Raw genomic sequence first — 21,025 nt, 5'->3', positions numbered from 1 at the left:
ATGAGCTGGATGAGTATTTGAGGCTGTGCCATATGTCCTCGTTAGAAGCTCTGCACTCATAATGACTAACAAACTCCAGGGGGTTGTCCAAGCCACAAGGTTACAAAGGGCACAGCATTATCACAGCTGAACTAAAATTTAATATGATTCTTACTTTACCACATGTGGTGACCTAAGCAGGTGGTATGACAGACAGAAGTCTAAATAAAAAGGACTCAGTCATGGCTCTCCAGAAAACCAAACAAGTTGTTTTCATGATAGATTAGGGAAGAAGAAACTGATAAATATTTCAAAATGTCATGAGTTTACATATGAAGTTACTAATTTCTTTAGTATTAAAATTATATTCTTGTTAAAAGTATTTAAAAATAATCCTCAGATTTTAAGTACTTATAACAAAAATTGTATATATATTCACCAATTAAAAATTTGGGGTGTTCTCTAGAAAGAATTGTTGACTCCACTGGTCCAGGGCCTTTGCGTTCTATTGCTTAAAGTAGGCATTTCTTCTCAGAATGAAGTTAGAGATGTGTTCCCTCCCTGTGTGGCACGGGGATGTTTGAGAAGGTTTGGGGATTACCATAATGAAGGTGAGTAGGACTGAAAATGATCAGAGGGTCTGGGGATTGGGAGGGGGATGTCACCATGATCTTAGTGTTAGTATTACATCTTTACAAACTACATCCAGGTCACAATCCCCCAAGAAGAGAATAATGAGTAAACTAGGCATCAGTTTAATTTAGAGTGAAAACAGGCCTCTTTCAGGAATCAGTCTGCCTATGAACTGCAGCCTTCTTGGTGAGCAGATAATCAAAAAAAGAAAAATGGACTTTTCACAAAAAGCACATTAGACTTTTGTAGCCAGGAGAACTCACTCTTCTCCAGTGCATAGACGTTTCTTTTCCTAATAACTTGGACAGGTTGTCTCTAGTCAGAGCTCTTACACCATATCTAAAGACATCAGTACTGCCAGATTCTCCCACTTCTGGTTTTTCCATTTTTATTGGTTCTCAGAACTTTGTCATTGCAGTATCCCCTGCTTCTCCATACATGTGACAAATTGAAATTTCTAAAAGTGAGGCTTATATTACAAAGGATGATTTAGATGACCAGTTCCCTACCAGATGAATAGCTCTTCAGCTGATGGGATAAGGAACATAGTGATGTAGGAGTCAGAAAACCTGGTGGCTAGACGTAGGGATTCTTCTACCTACCAGTTTGATCTTGAGTATTTTTTTCTGGAGTCAGTGGCTTAACCTGTAAATGAAGGTCTTTTGAATCTTAAATTTAAAAAAAATTTTTTTTGTAAATTTTGAGAGGTGCACACACACATAGGTGCCCATACACACATAAACAAGTTCCCATTTGCTGATTCACTCTCCTCCTCCAATGTTTACAATATTTGGGGTTGAGCCAGACCAAGGTTGAGAACTAGGAACTCATTCCAGATTTCCAATGTGAGTGGTAGGATCCAAATCACTTGAATCATCACCTGCTGCCTCCCAGGAGGTGCATTAGCAAGAAGCTGGAATCAGGAGTGGAGCGGGACTGAGTGGGACTGAAACCCAGGCACTCCCATGTGGAATGTGGGCATTCCAACCAGTAATTTAACCAGAAGGCCAAGCACCTGCCCCTCTTTTTCACCTTTGACATGTGATCCAAATCTGTTACTTTATTTTATTTTAATAATTTCAAGAAGACATCTGGACTCTGAATAAAGAGATTTTGCATTATTTAATTATTCTTGGTCAAGTTGTTGCTTTTAATCTGGGACTCTTTATTTCTGTTTTTTGTTCCCTTATTTTGGCTAACTGATGAACAAGTGCCAGTGACATGGTGCAAAGCCTATCTTCTTTTCAGTCTCGGAGCAAGGACTTCCAGTGTAGACATCCCTACCCCCTGCCTAAATGCTTACAGATGACAGTTATGAAATCCTCTTTAAAATTAAGTCATTGAAGTTAGTGTAAGTTGAATTAATCTCTTGATTTATGCAGATCTTGTGAAACTGTTTATAATATATGCCAGCTGACCCTTATCCAAATTTCCATGGAAATAGCATTTTTATAACATAGTGTGTTCTTGGACTATTCTAAAATTCCCAGCTGGTTAAATGGGATATTGAGGCTAAAAAGGAAACCTTCTACTAACAAAGTATGTCCTCAGGTGCTCAGGAGATGAGCTTAACTTGAAAAAAATTCACTGAAAATATTCAAGACTCAAATAGTTTGGGCTTCCCTTAAACATTTTTGAGACCTTTGATTTTATTATGTTCTGTCTGAAGTCAAACAGTAGAAGGGACTGCCAAAAAAAAGTTTGGTGGTTTTATTATTCTCCCCTCAATGAGGTAACGATTTATCCATGTTAGGAGCAGCTTTGGTATTCATATTCTTCTCTTGAATGATCAAATAAAGTTCTAGTTCAAGGGATACACCATACCTCAGTAGGATCAGATTTATTCACCAAATGTGTTGCTGTTAAAAATATGAAAATATTTGAGATGAAATAGTACTATTTGGGAGAAATTGACCATGTATTTATATTATGCCTAATAAAAGTTCAGACACCATGACCATATTGCATGCTTGGTGAAAGTAACAGCAGGTTTGCTGTATTCATAACACTTGAATTAATCTGTTCAAATCTACACATACCATTACAGAAAAGACTTTCACGGTGCTGTCACTGCAGTCTGCATCAGTTATGGTTTTGTTGTCTACATAGTACCAGACATGATAGAGACAACTAGTCACACAGGACACTGTGTGACCATTGAAGGCTTGTCTTACTCATTTTGCTTTGATATCACTGTGGTTATTTATATCCTCCATTAAGACAAGTTAGAATGCCCATATCTCATATTGGAGTGTCTCAGTTTGAGTCCTGGCTCTGCACCCTATTCTAATTTCCTGCCACTGTAGACCTTAGGAGGCAGCAGTGGATTTTATTTCAAATATTTGAGTCCCTGCCACCCACATGAGTGACCTGGATTGAGTTCCTGTCTCCTGGCTTTGGCATCCTTCAGCCCTGGCCTTTGTAGACATTTGGAGTGAACCAACAGCTGGGGGAGCTCTCTCTCCTCTATCTCAATTAAGGGAGAAAAGAAGGGAAAAAGGAGCTTGGGAGGGAGGGAGGGAAGAAATGGAAAAAAGGATTGTATTTGACAGGATGAATAGTTTTGTGCTGTGCCTTGGGTAAAACATGTATAATCTGAAGTTAGCATCATTCTTTGACAAATCCCTATATTAGTAATTTACAGTCATTTATTATACATCCTTTCTCATCATTCTAAGAATTTGCTTAATATGAATTTATGTGTAAAAGTACTATCTGTATTACAGAAATTAGCCCTTTGTGATATGACAGTATTATTTCTCTAGTTTGTCTTTTTTCTTATGGAATTTTTTTTGCTGTTGTAAAATTTTTTATGTGGTTATAATTTAGCAATCTTTTCCTTTGTGTCTCCAGATTTTAAATAATACTCATAAATATTTCCCCATTTCCAAGTTAATACATATAGTCCGTTTTGTTTTCTTCCATTATTTTTATTCATTTTTAATTTAAAATTTTATTTCTGTGTAATTTAGCTGCTGTACAGCACAAGGCAAATTCCAACTTTATTAAAAATATTTCTTTCTACAGACAGTGTTTTGAGTTGTCCATCTTTTCTTCACTGATTTGAGATGGGTACTACGTTTATCCTACGTCCAATTCTGTATGCATTGTGGTTTTTTTTTTAAGATTTATTTATTTGAAAGGCAAAGTTACAGAAAGAGAGGAAGAGACAGAGAATCTTCCATCTACTGGTTCACTCCCCAAATGGCTGCAAAAGTCAAGGCTGGGCCAGACCGAAGCCAGGAGCCTGGAACTTCTGCCAGGTCTACCATGGGGATGTAGGGGCCCAAGCACTTGGGCCATCTTCTGCTGCTTTCCCCAAGAACCTAAGTAGGGAGCTAGATAGGAAGTGGAGCAACTAGAACTCAAACCAGCACCTACATGGGATGCCAACATTGCAGGCAGTGGCTCTACCTGCTACAACACAACGCCAGTCCCAGGGTCTATTTCTAAACTTCTTGTTGTGTTCCACTGATTCATCTATTCTTATTTCAAGACTACACTTTTAATTATCGTAGATTCATATTACTTTATAGTAAGTCCTAAGAATTATCGCTTTGATTAAAATCTTTTTTGCAAGTTTCCTTGAAATTCTTGTTTTATTTATTTTTTAACAAGTACTTTATAATTTGCTTGTCTAATTCTCCGCCATTACTACCTCTTCCCCAGTTTTTGGCATTTACTTTATTGAGTTTAACCATATTTTTAAGTACTAAAGTCCCAGGGCAGTGTGTTTGAAGCCTCCCCACCATGATAGGATCAACATTTCTAAAAGAAGGAAGCTTTGGACACTCTAGTCTATAGTCCATCTCCCTCCCATCATGGGTAACAAATTCCAAGCACAAGGTGGCCAGGGAATGCAGTGGAGGATGGCCCAAGTGCTTGGGCCCTGCACCCCATGGGAGACCAGGATAAGTACCTGGCTCCTGCCATCGGATCAGTGCGATGCGCCGGCTGTGGCGGCCATTGGAGGGTGAACCAATGGCAAAGGAAGACCTTTCTCTCTGTCTCTCTCTCTCACTGTCCACTCTGCCTGTCCAAAAAAAAAAAAAAAAAAAAAAAAATTCCAAGCACAAGGAGGTTGTAATTCCTCAAAGGAATCCAAAAGTAGATTACAAGTTGGAAATACTGTCTCTTAGATCTCACACCAGTGTCCTTTTGGGTATATGAGACTAGTACTGGCTGGCTCTGCAGCTCACTAGGCTAATCCTCCACCCACGGTGCTGGCACCCCAGGTTCTAGTCCTGGTTGGGGCGCCGGTTCTGTCCTGGTTGCTCCTCTTCCAGGCCAGCTCTCTGCTGTGGCCCAGGAGTGCAGTGGAGGATGGCCCAAGTGCTTACGCCCTGCACCCGCATGGGAGACCATGAGGAGGCACCTGGCACCTGGCTCCTGGCTTCGGATCAGTGCAACACACCGGCAATAGCAGCCATTTGGGGTTGAACCAACGGAAGGAAGCCGTTTCTCTCAGTTTCTGTCTCTCTCACTGTCTAACTCTACCTGTCAAAAAAAAAAAAAAAAAGAGAGAGACTAGTACTAACGATTTCTCTGTGACTATTTTTCTCTTTCATTTTGCTCTCACCTCAAGATTTTCCCATTTTATCTCCCTGTTCCCATCACATTTCTGGGACCTCACATGTGCTGCCTGGCTGTGCATTCTCCCTTTAGTCGGCCATTGCTGAGAAGCCAAGTTTATCAAAGGAGATTTCTAGACAGTGACATAATCCTTTCCCTACCCAAAAAGACCTCTTTCCTACTTGCTCTTCCTGGACAGAGTACATTGTCTTCCAGATGCCGTTGGTTACATCTGGAATTAAAAGAGAAAGTTCATTGGAGCCCTTGAACACTTCAAAATATGCTGCAGCCTTGATGGTGCCTTTAGCAAGATGATTTTAACTAGAAGTACATGTGTCATAAGTGCCATTATATTTAATATTCATTTATGGATGCTGTTCAGATCTCAAAAGAAATTAGGTCATAATATAATTATAATATTTAAATGAAAGAACAAATGGTTACATGTTACTATTATTGTACTTCTGATTTTAATTTACCCTGTCATAACTTTCTTTAACAAATATCAAAATTAGTAAATGTTTTTATATACACAAAATTGTATACAACTGGGAAAAATCTAACCCCCTTTCTATTTGGACTAACCATTTTCTACTGCAAAACAAATGTTTCTGTCCATTATAGTTATCAGACTCTGGAGTCAGATTTTGGGCTTGAATTCTGCTTTATGTTTCCTGCTGCCTGGCTAAGTGATTTGTCACAACTAACATAAACTCAAATGAATCTTACTTTCCTCATCTGCAGTGTGGGAATAGGAATACCTTATAGAGTTGGTGAGAATAAAGAGAATTAAGTGCTTAGCACAGAGACTATCATGATGTAAGGCCTCAATAAATTATAACCATTATTATTACAGGTTATGGTTAAGGGCTATAATACAGCATGTTGTTTTTAACTTATTACCATGTTAATTTAGATATTGAAGAGTAAATGTCACAATTTCACTCATTCTGGGTCTTTAATTGAAAAAAAAATCACTCATTTATCCACATAGTCTCCTGAGAGGTAGAACTAACATACTTTTAAAGATTTGACTTAAATCTCTGCTCTTCTTTCTTAGGAATTATTATGGTAGCCTTGTCAGTTAACGTTTATCTAAAACTTCAAGCCTAAAAGTGTGCTATTAAATTTTTATTGGGTTTTCATTAGCCTTTTTTTTATTTATTTATGTATTTGAGAAGTAAAGTTACAGTGAGAGGGAAAGACAGAGAGAAAGGTCTTCCATCCACTGGTTCATTCTCCAGATGGCCACAACAGCTGGAGACAAGCCGATCCAAAGCCAGGAGCCAGGCGCCTCCTCCAGGTCTCCCATGCAGGTGCATGGCCCCAGGGCTTGGGCCATCCTCCGTTGCTTTTCCAGGCCATAGCAGAGAGCTGGGTCAGAAGAGGAGCAGCCAGGACTTTAACTGGCACCGATATGGGATGCTGGCGCCACAAGCAGAAGGTTAATCTACTGCACCACAGCACCAGCCCCTCATTAGCCATTTAAAAAAAAAATTATCTATTTGAAAGGCAAGTAAGAGAGAGAGAGGGAGGAAGAGCAAGAAAAAGAGATACCTTTCATCTGTTGGTTCACTCCCCATATGCCTGCTACAATCAAGGCTGGGCCAGGCTGAAGCTAGGAGCTAAGAAATCCATCTGAGTCTCCCACATAGGTGGTGGGAGCCCAAGTACTTGGATCACTATCTGCTACCTCCCAATGCATTATCAGGAAGCTAGATCAGAAGTAGAGGCGAGACTTGCTCCAAGCACTCTGATATGGGATGTGGGCATCCCAAGGGGCATTTTAACCCACTTACTACAGTGATAGTGCCCACCCCTTATTAGCTAGTTATTATTTATTGACCATATATAAGTGGAATAGAAAAGTAACAGAAAGACTTGGGGCTGGCGCTGTGGCTTAGCAGGTAAAGCAGTCTGCAGTGCTGGCATCCCATAAGGGTGCCGGTTCAAGTTCCAGCTGTTCCTCTTCCTATCCAGCTCTCTGCTAATGCACCTGGGAAAGCAGTAGAGAATAGCCCAAGTCCTTGGGTCCCTGTAGCCACATGGGAGACTTGGAAGAAGCTCCTGGCTCCTGGTTTCCGATCAGCCCAACTCTGGCCGTTTCAGCCATTTGGAGAGTGAACCAGTGGATGCAAGACTTCTTCTCTCTCCCTCTTCATCTTTGTAACTCTGCCTTTCAAATAAATAAATAAATCTTTTAAAAAGAAAGAAAAAAAGGTGTCAAAAATACTAACATGTTTCCTACTCTACACATTTAGAACTAAAAAGGACTTTGAGCATCTTTTTCTTATATACTCATTAATTATGGGGGAAGGTTCTATTTTGTTTCAGCATAATACTGTACCCTAGGCATACACAGGTAAAAAAATAGTTTCCTAATATGAAGAAGCTTAGTGTAGTATGGTGTCTGTAATGGAATATAAAAGCCACCTTTTACACCTTGATACTCTTTTTAAAAATATTAATATAAAGAGAACAGTTTTATACATTCCATAGGTACAGCTGCAAGAAAACAACCACATTTCCCTCACTATCCTGTTCCCCCGATCCCTCTCCCTCCCTCCCATCTTTTTCATCAGTTTTTACAAGAACATAAATTTAATCTAATCTATATTCAGACTTAATTTGCCACTAGTCATAATATTCAGCAAGCAGAAAGTAGGAAGACCACAGTTCCACAAAAGTATAAACATAAGCTGAAAATGACAACCATATCCCAAAGTGACCATTTCATTCCTATACATTTCTTTGTATTCTATATTAGCTGCCCCATATCAGAGAAAAATTATATTTGTCTTTTTGAGACTGGCTTATTTCACTAGACATAGTTTTTCCAGTGGCATCCATTTTGTTGCAAAAGATAGGATTTTATTATTTTTTTATGGCTGAATAGCACTTAATAGTGTTTATATACCACATTTTCTTTATCCAGTTATCAGTTTATGGGTGTCTGGGTTGATTCCATATCTCAGCTATTGTGAATTGAGCTGCAATAAACATAGGGGTACAAATAACTCTTTTGTATGCTAATTTCATTTCCTTTGGGTAAATTCCCAGGAGTAGGATGGCTGGGTCATATGGTAGATCTATTTCCAGATCTCTGAGGAATCTTCGTACCATCTTCCATAATGGTTGTATTAGTTTACATTCCCACCAGCAGTGGATTAGGGTACCTTACCCCCCACATCCTCATCAATAGCTTAACACTCTTAATTCTCAGCTGAGGGGATATTCCGTCTTTTGTGGTCCCATAACACCCTGTGCTTATAGCTAATTTCATATTTCTCACACAGTAAGTTAATTGTCTCCTGTGCTAGACTATAGGCTGCTTAAGGTTAGGGATTGTGTCTTATTCATCACAGAAGAAAAGAAGATAGCTAAACCATGATCTTGGCATCTAAGGAACTTAAAATTGAGTGACTGCTAAATATATTAAGAACTAACTTCAATACAGATTTCTGTGAAATTAATGATGCAAATTGTGTGCTAGAGGTAGGTTTTTAAGAAGGTTATATAGAGGAGATGGTGTTTCAGTCTAATTTAGAACAAGTAGGTGACCAGAAGAGCAAGAACAATGAAGTCACATAAATCACATAGACCAAGTGCTGCCGTCAGTTTACGTAATGCCCAGCAACTGTCCACAGGTCATGTTCCTGTACTGCCAATGCATAGCAGGGTGAATAGAATATGCTCCTCAATACAGCAAGAAATTCAGGTACTAGAAATTCTTAGACTAAAGGCTCTGAGGGCAAATAGAGTCCAAAGAGTGCAGATAAGGAGAGTGTCATTTGCTTGGCTTAGAAGGGAGTAAACCATGACCACATGATGTTAATGAATAGCTTGAAGACTGTGGAAGTGAAACTGTATAACCAGGGAGATCTCAATCTTGAGGTTGAGAGAATGGAAGCTTTAGAGGGAGGCTTGACAGAGTTCAGTACAAAAATTTAAAAGGCAAATCCGATGCTATTGCTCAAGCACATGTCCAGTTTGAGGTGATGGGGACCTCAAGAGCAAAGGTTAACCAGTTTGGAACCTAAAGGGCCTGGATATCTCCATTGGTTCTCTTATCTGGCCTCATCTTGCCCTGTGAGCCCCTGCACACAACAGGTAGTATTGTGGTGAATTTGGCCAGAGGGCTCTTTGATAATCGCAGCAATCCTATTGGATTCTGAAAGACTGTGTTCTAGAAATCAGGTGAAGCTGTGGATAATGATTTTGGTTTCTGTCAATGAAAAGCTGGTTCATGAACTTGATGCCATATGATTGGAGTGAAAAGAGACACTGGCCGGAGGATCTGACCTCATCCTCCTTGGCAATCAGCTTGTTTCTGAAGTAGGGGTTTCTTCCACAGAAAAATTTGAACTTGTAACCTGTCCTAGGGTGTCTGAGCTCCTTCACCTCTAAACTGGTTACATACTTTAACATCTCTATATCTTAGACAGTGGGTGGTTCTAAGAAGCAAGTGACCCAGAAGCCTGGGATGTTCTGAATGATGTAGTTGCTCTGCTCCAGGTAGTACTGGCACAGCTTCCCATACTTCTGTTCCAGCCGGAGGAACACCTTGTCATCTTGAGCATTCATGGTGTCCAGTTTCAGCTGATGGCCTCCAGGGGCTTCCTGTGGAGACCTGCATCTCCAGGCTGGGGCCCTGCCTTCTCCTTCATCTCATCTGTCGATCTTTTTCCCTCCATCACTTTTAATTCTTCACCTACTGGCTTCTCCATCACCTGACCCTTCTCCTCCTCATCCACTGCTACTAGCTGTTCAGTCTTAAGGTTATTGGCTTTCATTCCAGCTATCACCTCAGACTCCGACCTCCCCACACTATAGGTTTCTAGGACTTTTTGCCTGCCTGGGCTGTGCATTTGTCCATCCAAAAAGCCATTTTTGAAGCTGCAGTTAGTTTCCTTCAAGGCAAAGGCTGCTGCTTGGTGCTCCATGAGTGGCGGAGCCACTTCCTGCCCAGCTTTGGTTGCTACATGACCACTATTCCCATTGCGTAGGCTCTAAGAAAGATGGCCACAGCCCACAAAGACCCAAAATGGGACTGCCTTCTCTGAAAGCCAGGATGGTACAAGCACAACAGACACTAAGCTGCCCCCCCCTTTTCTATGCTCACCTGAGCCTTCTTGGTCTCTTCGTGGAGCCAATGGGACAGGTGTGGATGCAGGTTTCCTGGGCCATGGCCAGGATTAGTGATGCTGTAGGCTTGAGGTACTCATGGTGTTAAAAGGTGGACCAGCCATGGGTCAAAAAATCTGCCACTTGCAACACCCACCCTTCAGTCTTGTGACACCCACTTGCTAATCTCAGAAGAGTCTGTCTCCATGGCCTATCATTTTTTATTTTTAGCCATTCTAGTATATGTATAATGGTATCTCATGGTGATCTTAATTTGTTTTTACCTAATGGCTAATGAAGTGAAAACGTTTTCATGGTTTTTTGTTTCAGTCCTTTTGAGTGTCTCCTTTGTGCACAGTCATCCTCCCATTTTTTTCTGTTCAGTATTCTGTCTTTTGAATATTGATTTGTAGGACTCCTTTGTACATATTAGGTACTCATTTATTTTCAGATATGTGTATCAAAAATCTCTTCTCCTGCTCTCTGGGTGACTTTTTTGCTATTTTAATGGTGTATTTGGAGGAACAAAAATTTTAATCTTAATATAGTCTGATTTGTCATTTTCCTCTTTAGATTAATGCTTCTATGTCCTGTTTAAGAAATCTTGTGTAGAAGGTAAAGCCTCCACCTGCAGTGTCAGCCCATATGGGCACCAGTTTGAGTCCTGGGGCTCCAATTCTGATCCAGCTCCCTGCTAATGCAACTGGGAAAGCAACAGAAGATGGCCCAAGTCCTTGGGCCCCTGCACCTACATGGAAGACTAGGAAAAAGCTCCTGGCTCCTGGCTTCGGCCTGTCCCAGCCCCAGGAGCCAGGAGCTTCTTCCAGATCTCCCATGCAGGTACAGGGACCCAAGCACTTGGGCCATCATCTTCTACTACTTTCCCAGACCATAGAAGAGAGCTGGATCAGAAATTGAGCAGCCAGGACTCAAACCAGTGCCCATATGGGATACTGGCACTTCAGGCAGTGGCTTTATCTGCTACACCATAACACCAGCCCCTACTCAAGAATTTTGACCTGAACAACTGATAGAGTAAATGGAAACAGATTTTTGAAGGAAAATCAGTTTGCTGTTGGATATGGTAAGTTTGAGATAATTGTTTGGACGAAAGAGTTGAGATGCCAAGTAGGATTATGAGTATGGAGTGCAGGAGGGGTCTGGGATAGCAATAACCCAATTTGTAATAATCAGCATACATGGTGCTTAGAGCCAGAGGGCTGGGACTGGCACTGTGTGTAATAGGCTAAGCCTCTGCCTGAAGTGCTGGCATCTCTTATGGGTGCTGATTCAAGTCCAGGCTGGTTCCTATTCCAGTCCAGCTTTTTGCTTATGGCCTGGGAAAGCAGTGAAAGAAGACCCAAATGCTTGACCCCTGCACCTATATGGGAGATCTGGAAGAAGCTCCTGGCTCCTGGCTTTGGATTGGCCCAGCTCTGGCCATTGTAGCCATTTGGGGAGCAAACCAGCAGATGAAAGACTTTTCTGTACCCCCCCCCCAGCTTTGCTTCCCAAATAAATAAATAAAAAGGATATTTTAAAAAAATCAGAGGCTATATGAGATCATCAAGAGAGTAAGTATCAATAAATCGAACCCTGCAGTCTCCAAAATTGTAAGATCAAGAAGAAGAAAAACCAGCAAAAAGGAGTAAGGTGAGACCAATGAGGTAGGAGGGACATCAGGAGAATGAAATGTTTTAGAAGTCAAATGTGTAAAGAAGGTGTTCAGCTGTGTCCCATGTGCTGACAGTTGAACTGAAATGAGATCTGAGAATTGGTCATCAGATTTTTAAAAAAAGATTTATTTATTTATTTATTTACAAAGAGTTTTGTATAGTGAGAGAGGATTTTGCATTCACTGGTTCACTGCCCCGATGGCCGTAATAGCCAGTGCTGGGCTAGGCTGAAGCCATAAGCCAGGAGCTTCATCTGGGTCTCCCACATGGGTGGCAGGGGCACAGGCACTTAAGCCATCTTGTGCTGCTTTTCCCAGGCCATTAGCAGGGAGGTGGATCAGAAGTAGAGCAGCCCAGACACAAACCCATGCCCACATAGGACGACTGCATCATAGCCCCCAACTACACTACACAACACCACCAGCTCTAACCATTAGATTTTATAAAAAAAAAAAAAAGTCACTTATTACTCAACAAGAGTATTTTCTTTAGAGTGGTAGGAGTTTGATTAGTTTTTAAAGGAAATCCAAAGGGGCTAAACATTTGATGCAGTTGCTAAGATGTCCACATCCCATGTTGGAATGCCTGGGTTTGACCCAGCTATGCTCCCAATTCCAGCTTCTTGCTAATGTACACTGTGAGGAGCAATAGATTATGGCTCAACTACCTGGGTTCCTTTCTACCATATAGGAGACCCAGATTGAGTTCCAGGCTCCTGGTGTCAGCCCTACCTAGCCCCCGCTTTTCAGGCATTTAGAGGAATGAACCAGTAGATTTTTGAAAGATAGCCTCTCTTTTTCAAATAAATACAAAATAAATAAATAATTTAAAACTAAAAGGAAAAGGAGGAAAGAAGTTGGAGACAACAGATATTGACAATTCTTTTGAGGAATTTTGTTCCAAAAGGAAGTGAGATTATGATTCTGTAACAGCAATTTCAGAGGAGTGGTCAGGTGGGCTATAATAAAGGGTTTAATAGAAAATTGAAAACAGCAAGTACACACAACTCTTCTGAGGAGTTTTGTTTCAAGGAAATGGGATGATGACTGGTAGGGAAAGTAGGTCAAAGAAGATGTCTTTTTTTTATTTACTTATTTATTTGAAAGGCAACGTTCCAGAGAGAGAGGGAGAGACAGTGAAAGAGAAAAGATCTTCCATTTGCTGGTTCACTTGCCAAATGGCCAAAACAACCAAGGCAAAGCCAGGAACCTGGAACTTCATCCTGGTCTCCCATGTGGGTGGCAGGGACCCAAGCATTTGAGCCGTCTTCTGTTGTCTCCCCAGGTGCACTAGATCCAGAGGTCTGGATTGGAAGTGAAGCAGCCCGTATGAGAGGTGACCCAACTCATCATGCCACAGTGCTGGCCCCAAGAAAATGTTTGTTAAACGAGAGAAAAAAAACTATGCAGATATACTGGTGTGAATGATCCATTAGGGAGCAAAATCTAATGATGTAAGAGATTTAAAGGAGAATTATCTGAGAGATGCTCTTGAATACAGGAGAGGATATGGAGTTATCCTTAGTTGGAGGAGTTAGGTAGGAGCATAACAAGTTCACCTCTAGTAATTGTCAGGAAGGCAAATATTAGGATATGAATGCTGGACACAGGTAGAAATGATGGTGAGATTTGTTAAATGATCTTCTGATGTCCCCAGTGTTCTTAGTGAAGTCAAGAGCAAGATTGTCAAGAGCATGTGAAGTTGGGGCAAGAGACCATGGGAGTCTGAATAGAGAGAATAAAGTATTTAAATAGTCTTCTGGAGAGTAGAAGAATGACTGGCTTATGACATAAGGTATGATGGTCAAACAACATTAAGGACATGAACTTGAAGTGAACTCTATCAGTATGAGTGTAGGTTTTTCTCCAGCTGCATTTGGCTTATAGGTACATTAGCAAGCAAAATTAGATTTAGAGCTGAAGCAAGAAAGGTAGGGGAATGATTACAATAATTAATCTTACATGTTAAGCTGGAGGAAGCAAGGGAAGAGGATCAGTGAGGAAGTGGTCTGATCTATGGATTGGAGACCCAGGGTGTCCAAGAGTTGTTGGGATTAAGAACCAGGCAGAGAGAGCATGGTCTTGAGAGTAGACTGAGGGGATTGATCAGAATCCTATTCATCCATCCAAGTTGGACTCTAAAGAGACAGATTGAAGACAAGGTCACTGAAGGGGAAGATGTCACAGAAAAGAGACCAGGGTAGGAAGGGATTGGAAATCACTGAAAGAAGAGAGAGAAGTGAAAATGAGCAGAAGCTAACATCCTTGAGAAATGAGGGGGAATGATGTAGGGGCAGCAACCATGTAGGGCAACAGGTGATTCAAACTGATGACAGGAGATTCAAAGCCGGGTCTGTGTTGCACCATCATCCTTCATTAAAATCATTTAGTGGGAATATAGATACTTTTAGAATTTCACATTTCTTAATGTCAGAGAGCCTTTATCATATTTATGTCTTCTTCCTCAAAGTGCCTATAAGAAGTCTCTAAAATATTAGCTGATCAGAAATAGGGTAGATTCATTTTTAATTAGAAAGTGATTACTGATAATATTTTTGAATTCACTGTGATATACTATTTTCTTTTGAGTTTCCATTCTGCTTATGTCCTAGGTAATAGACCAGAACTTACTGAGAATTATAAAATACAGTTCCAGCATTGTTACCTGAAACATCCTGGCTAGAACTTTTTTTTGCAAAGGACATACCAAGACTATTAATATAAAAATCTCCAAAATGTGTAGGCAGCCTGAGAGGAAGATAAAAAGGGAGGGAAGAAGGCAGGTTTCTTGAAGTGTAGAATTTAGCTACAAATCTGCACACTTTCGCATTGTGAAGTGTGTAAATCCTCTCAGAAACAGAAAAAAAATGTTTTACTTTAGAAGATAATGTAAGGTGAAGAAAGTCTGTGAATTGTATAGACTTGTTTTCCTCTGGCCTCTCAAATATTGTTATTCAGTTCTTACTTGTTTTGAAAGGGATCCCCCACTCTTGACTTAAATTCTTTAAACAATCTTGTTTGCCTAGTGATTTAACATGCAGAACTATTCTTAGGACTCGGCCACCCAGTTTACAAAGCTGAGGGCCTCAGTACAATATGTCACTTTCTTAAGACTCAAAAGAATGTTGGTAGACAAGAGAAGGAGATGTATGCTTTGTTAATTTCCTGTTCCCCATAGAAAATCCATTAAATTGTGTTTGTAAAGGAAATGGTCAAGAAAAGGCCTTAAGTGTTTAACCAAGTGGCTTTTCAGCTGTGGTCATCCCTGTTGCCTGTTACTACCCAGCGCATAAATACAGACAAGTGTGGAGAAGTATTTGAGTTGCCAGGGTGTTGGTAATAATTTACCCTAGGAAAGTTAATAATTGTGATTGAATCATTTTCAACTAATACTGCACTCACAGATAGCAAATATGCATTTCTGTGCCTGGTGAAATTGTAATGCAGGTTTCTGTAGTCTGGCAGACTGGCCTCAGGGTGGTAGGGCCTGGCAGGGGTGACCCAGATCAGCTAAGGGTAGACAGAGCCACAGGCTTGTGACTGAACCAGTATCCTGGTTAGTGCCAAGAGTCTCCACCAGTGAGTACAATACAGTTACAAAATGATACAACCACTGTTAAAGTATTTCTGTTACACAGTGCCAGAATACCAGTATTTATGCCAGCCTTTTATTTTACAAGTGTTCAGAATTCATAAAAGAATGAAACTGAATAATTAATACTTCTTAAATATAAAAATACAGATTAGGTAGTGAGTTGTTTATAAAAAGATATATGATCCTTGTTCGGTGTAGGGATCAAGAAAGCTACCAAAGACACATTCTGGCTGTGGTATAGCAAGTAAATCCACTGCCTGCAACGTGGGCATCCCATATGGGTGCCGGTTCATGTCCAAGATGCTCCACTTCTTATCCAGCTCTCTGCTAATGGTCTGGGAAAAGGAACAGAAGATGACTAAAGTGTTTGGGCCCCTGCCACCCACGTGGGAGACCTGGATGAAGCTCCTGGTTTCAGCCTGGCCCAGCCACAGCCATTGTGGCCATCCGGGGAGTGAAACAGTGAATGGAAGAACTCTTTCTCTCTCTCTCTCTCTCTCTCTCTCTTTCTCTTTCTCTTTCTCTTTCTCTCTCTCTCTTTGTGTGTGTGTGTCTCCCTCTCTGTAACTCTGCCTTTCAAAATAAATAAATCTTTTTAAAAAAAGATGCATTCTTGGAAAATAGAGGAAATTTGAATATGGACTAGATATTAAATATTTTTATAGAATTATATGCATTTCCTTAGATGTTACAACAGCACCATAGTCACAGAAAACAGCATTTTTATTCTCAGAAGAGGCATGTTTATATATAGGGAATCAAGTATTATGACATAATCAAAGTTCAAGTACAGCACCAAAGTAGCAATTAAATGTATAAAGGGAGGAAAGAGAGTGATTGGGAAGGAGGAGGGAAAGAAAATATAGAAAATGTTAACTAGGTGAAATATATATGTGATGTTTACTCCTACTGTTCTCTTTCCATGTTTCTGTATATGTATGAAAATTTGTCATAATAAAAAGTTCAATTCACAAGATAAGCATCCTGTTCCCATTTTGACCGTGGTTGGAGGAGGCAGATGAAGAGGAGTAGGAAGGAAAAGGGAAGAACACAGCTTGTGCCCTATTGTGACTTTGGGCTGACACTTTTTTGAGCCTAAGTTTTCTTCATCTGTTTTACAGACCAGGGTGATATGAAGATTAGCTTAATAACATGTTACAAGGGTAAATGAAAATGTTAACTGGACATATTCATATCTTGAGCTTTAATTCCTCGTCCCCATAAGTCATGTTGCCCAGCAGTCATTAGGTCATTAAAGCCCAGGAGAAGGAGAAGGGAGAGTGGCTTTCCAGAGAAGGAGATGGCGCAGAGTCGTCCAGGTCGTAGTGTGGTCATGGACCAGCAGCACTGGCTGAATCTGGGAGCTTGGCAGAAAGGCAGAATCTCAAGTCTCACCTTCATCTCCTGAATTGGAATTTGCATTTTACTGAGAGCCCTAGGTGATTCACCTGCACATTAAAACTGAAGAAGCCTAGGTAGAGGCAAAAATCTAGCCTCTCTAGATAGGAGAATGAAATGGGAAGCCTCATTCTTCATTGCAGCCCAAGAAGAGAGAGATGAAAAAGACACCAGTTCCTGACTACCCTTCTCTGGACTGAAGTCCTGGGAGGGACCAGCAGATGGACTGAGAGAGAGGGAGGGAGAGAACTGAATATACAGGGGCGTGTGCCTTGTTTCCCATGGGAAAGGCCCACTGTGACCTGTGCCCTCACACATCAGAGGTACCCAGAGCAGCCGCAGAGCAGCGTCTCAGTCTGAGGGACCGGGAGAGAGCCTGACTGGGAATTCTGAGCTGTCCTTGAGTTTCACAGTGAGGAAAGGGCATGAGAGTCCCCACCATGACTCAGACTGGCTGAGAACGCGATGCAGGGAGGGAGAAACAAAAGTTATGAAGCACTCCCAGTCTGGTAATGAGTGAAAGTCATAACGAAAGCTATGGGGCAGAATGAGTGGGGGAGGACCCCTAACCTTCATCAGCCAAAGACTTTAGCATCAAGGCCATTAAGGTACCCGGGATCCAGGTAGACAAAGCGCCTTGCTGTGGAGACCCAAGAATCTGAGAACTGTGAGTGCCTCGTTTTCTCCACAGGCAGCAGATCACAGAACTGTCCCCCTTCACATGTACCAAACACTGTCACGGAGGGGAACAGGGAAACTAACACTGAGGGAGACACCATTTATCCCTTCAAGAGTTCCTTTTTTTAAAAAAATAAAGATTTATTTTATTTATTTGAAAAGTAAAGTTAGAGATGGGATTAGGGAGATGGGGAAGGGGGAGATTTTCTATCCTCTGGTTCATTCCTTAGATGTCTGCAATGGCCAAGGCTGGGCCAGGCTGAAGCCACAAGTCTGGAGTTTATATGATGCGGGTATCACAGGTGGCAGCTTAACCGGATGGGCCACAATGCTGGCCCCCAAACAAGGTTCCATTAAGAGACTAAATTACTGAGTCATCCTGAGTTTTTATACTTCAAGCATTGTTTTTTAAAGTGTAGCAGGTGACATTATCTCTGTTAGTACATGACCGAATATCAAAAATACAGTAAGAGAGGCCAGCATTGTAGCACAGCAGATTAAGCTGCCACTTGCAACAATGGTAGTCCATATCGGAATGCCAGTTTGAGTCCTGTCTGCTCCGCTTCTGATCCAACTCCTTGCTGATACATTTGGGACAGCAGCACTTGATGGTTCAAGTGCTTTCGATCCTGCCACCTAACATGGCAGACCTGGATGAATTTGCTGAGTCCTGCCTTAGCCTGGCTCAGCCCAACCCTGGCTATTGCAGCCATTTGAGGAGTGAACGAGCTGATGGAAGATCTCTCTCTCTTTTTGTCTTTCCTTCTCTCTCCGCCTCTCTGCCTTTCAAATAAATAATTTTTTAAAAAAATACACCTTGAAAATATTAATAAGATTGATCTTGATGTATATCAATGAGATACACAAAAATAGTGATTAAAAGTGGTGATTCTGGAGCCATACTGTAGGATCTGAATTCCAAATTCCACGTATTTTCTAAATGACCTAGCAAAAGTTGTTTTGTTCCTCCATTCACTTACCTATAAATCCGGTATAGTAATAGTGCCTATTTCACAGAATTGTTGTAAACAACAAAGCCCTAACACAGTAAGAATTTAATGAACATTAGTTGCTGTTATTTGTGCTATGTGGAACTTGACATCCTGAAAATAGAGCATGCCCCCTTTGCTTCATGTACCCATTGGATACTCACGAAAATGAAGCACTTTATTAGGCCACATAAAAAACATCAATATATTGTAAAAAGTAGAAGTAGTATGGATAACATTTTCTGAGAACAGCTATAATAGGAACTATGAAGAACTCTCTGAACCAACTCTTGGGTCAAAAAGGAAATAGAAAATGAATTACAGAATACCTACAAAATATAGTACTTGAAGCCTCACATACTGGAACTTAGAGGCTACAACTAAAGGACTTGTGAATATTGATATAAAAATACTGAAAAAATATACATAACCAGGGAGCTGGCGCTGTGGTGCAGCGGGTTAACGCCCTGGCCTCAAGCGCCGGCATCCCATACGGGTGCAGATCCTAGTCCTGGCTGCTCCTCTTCCAATCCAGCTCTCTGCTATGGCCTGGGATAGCAGTAGAAGATGGCCCAAGTCCTTGGACCCCTGCACCTGCATGGGAGACCCGTAAGAAGCTCCTGGTTCCTGGCTTAGGATCAGCACAGCTCCGGCCATTGCGGCCAACTGGAGAGTGAACCAGCAGATGGAAGACCTCTCTCTCTCTGTCTCTACCTCTCTCTGTAACTCTGTCTTTCAAATAAATAAAAATAAATCTTTAAAATATATATATATACACAAACAAGATCTACCAACACACTGAAAGGATCACTTACTACAACCAAGTGGGATATAATTCCACTAATTTTAGGTGTTGGTACATTACATCCTCTCCTCACTCCTATAAACTGGATACTATCATTAACCCTGTTTAACAGATACGAGCACACTGAGGTGCAGAAATATTAAGTAATTTGCTCATGGACACATAATAAATGGCAAGGCCAAGAAATGAACCCAGGCGATCTAAAACCCAAAGTACTGCCTTTCACACACTACAAGAAACTTTCTGAGCCTTTCCAAGCTCCCGTTTTGTCATCTACAAAGCAGAGTCAGTAGTTCTTTTCCCTTGTGGTGGATTTGACAAAGTATGGTTCTGAGGGGCAGGTGGGGGAGATGGTTATGCTGTTTTTATCGGTTTCTGTGTTGTTTGACTGTTATAATGAACAACCATTATTCATGGAGTTTTTAGCCAAAAAAAATTTTAAAGTACTTATTTGAAAGGCAGAGAGACAGAGGAGGAGGAGGAGAGAGAGGTGGATCTCTTCTATCTATAAGTGGACACAACAACCAGGGCTGGGCCAAACTGAAGCCAGGAGCCAGGAACTCCATCTGGATCTCCCACATGGGAAGCAGGGGCCCAAGAATCTGGGCCATATTTTGCCTTTGCAAGCGCAGTAGTGGTTAGCCAGATCAGAAATAGAGTAGCCAGGACTCCAACCAGCACTCCAGTATGGGATGCCAGAATCGCAAGCAGTAGCTTAACCCACTGCATCACAACACTGGTCCCTGGAATTGAAGGTTTTTACTTTCAAATGAGAAAGGCTTGCATATCCTACAGTAAGGAGTGAGAGAGTTAATTGGTACAGGTGAATGGGAAATACCACCAGTAGTTGCAAAGTCCCAAGAAATTGGGGATGGAGACCAACAGGGCAATCATTAACCACCCTGGATGAATAAAAGTATCTTGGAGAAGATTAATCTTCCTTGTTGGAAGATAATCTCCATATTATAAGCTCATGAACAGTGGGCTTCTTTGAGATAATAAGATCATTGTGGAAAATAAGAAAGGAATTAAAAGAACTCTTGCCTTCTTTATTTATCTACCTAGTTCCAGGGGATTGAGAATAGGTTTTCTGAAGAGAAGTCAGCAGTTTATTGTTCCATTTGTGGGTTACATTGGCCAAATGATTGTTAGCAAAAAAACAAAAAAAATCTTTTTTAAGTGGCTTCCCTTGGTGTGGGTCAGAGGAGCAGCAAGAGTTATTTCTGCAGCTGGGAAAAAGGTTCAGAGCTGTCTTCCTGGATGTGACTCTCATTTCAGAGTCTAAAATAGATTAGAAATACTGTGCTGTTTGGGAATGGAGCCCGTTCATTCTAAGCACATCTATTGGTAGCTGTTGAAATTCAAATAAATTCACATAAAGTTCAAGTAATTCTCATATTACACTTATTGATTTCAAGTTTAAAAATCACATATTCACAAAACCTAACCCTCAGTTGCTGTCACTGCCAAATACACAATATGGAAAACCTTGATTTCCTGCCAACCATAGTTGCTTTGAACCTGAGCCGCAACATATAATTCCTTTTTAAAATGCCCCTTCCTGAACCTTTTTTACT

General features: G+C 41.0%; 2 protein-coding genes across 8 annotated transcripts in view; one reads left to right on the top strand and one right to left on the bottom strand.

Annotated features, from left to right (window-relative positions):
• ACYP2 (acylphosphatase 2) overlaps nt 1–21,025 on the top strand; it is a 355,520-nt gene that overhangs the window by 293,443 nt on the left and 41,052 nt on the right. The window lies entirely within an intron of this gene.
• TSPYL6 (TSPY like 6) lies at nt 9,089–10,239 on the bottom strand. Its single transcript, XM_070069125.1, is given in 5 exon segments — nt 9,089–9,323; nt 9,326–9,424; nt 9,427–9,471; nt 9,474–9,788; nt 9,791–10,239. Coding segments are annotated over 5 exon segments (915 nt in total). The 5' UTR covers nt 10,128–10,239; the 3' UTR covers nt 9,089–9,204.

The sequence above is a fragment of the Oryctolagus cuniculus genome, chromosome 2 (genome assembly GCF_964237555.1).
Source record: "Oryctolagus cuniculus chromosome 2, mOryCun1.1, whole genome shotgun sequence".
NCBI classification, from domain to species: domain Eukaryota; kingdom Metazoa; phylum Chordata; class Mammalia; order Lagomorpha; family Leporidae; genus Oryctolagus; species Oryctolagus cuniculus.
The sequence above is the reverse complement of the archived record's forward strand: the minus strand, read 5'-3'. Positions and strand labels throughout refer to the sequence as shown.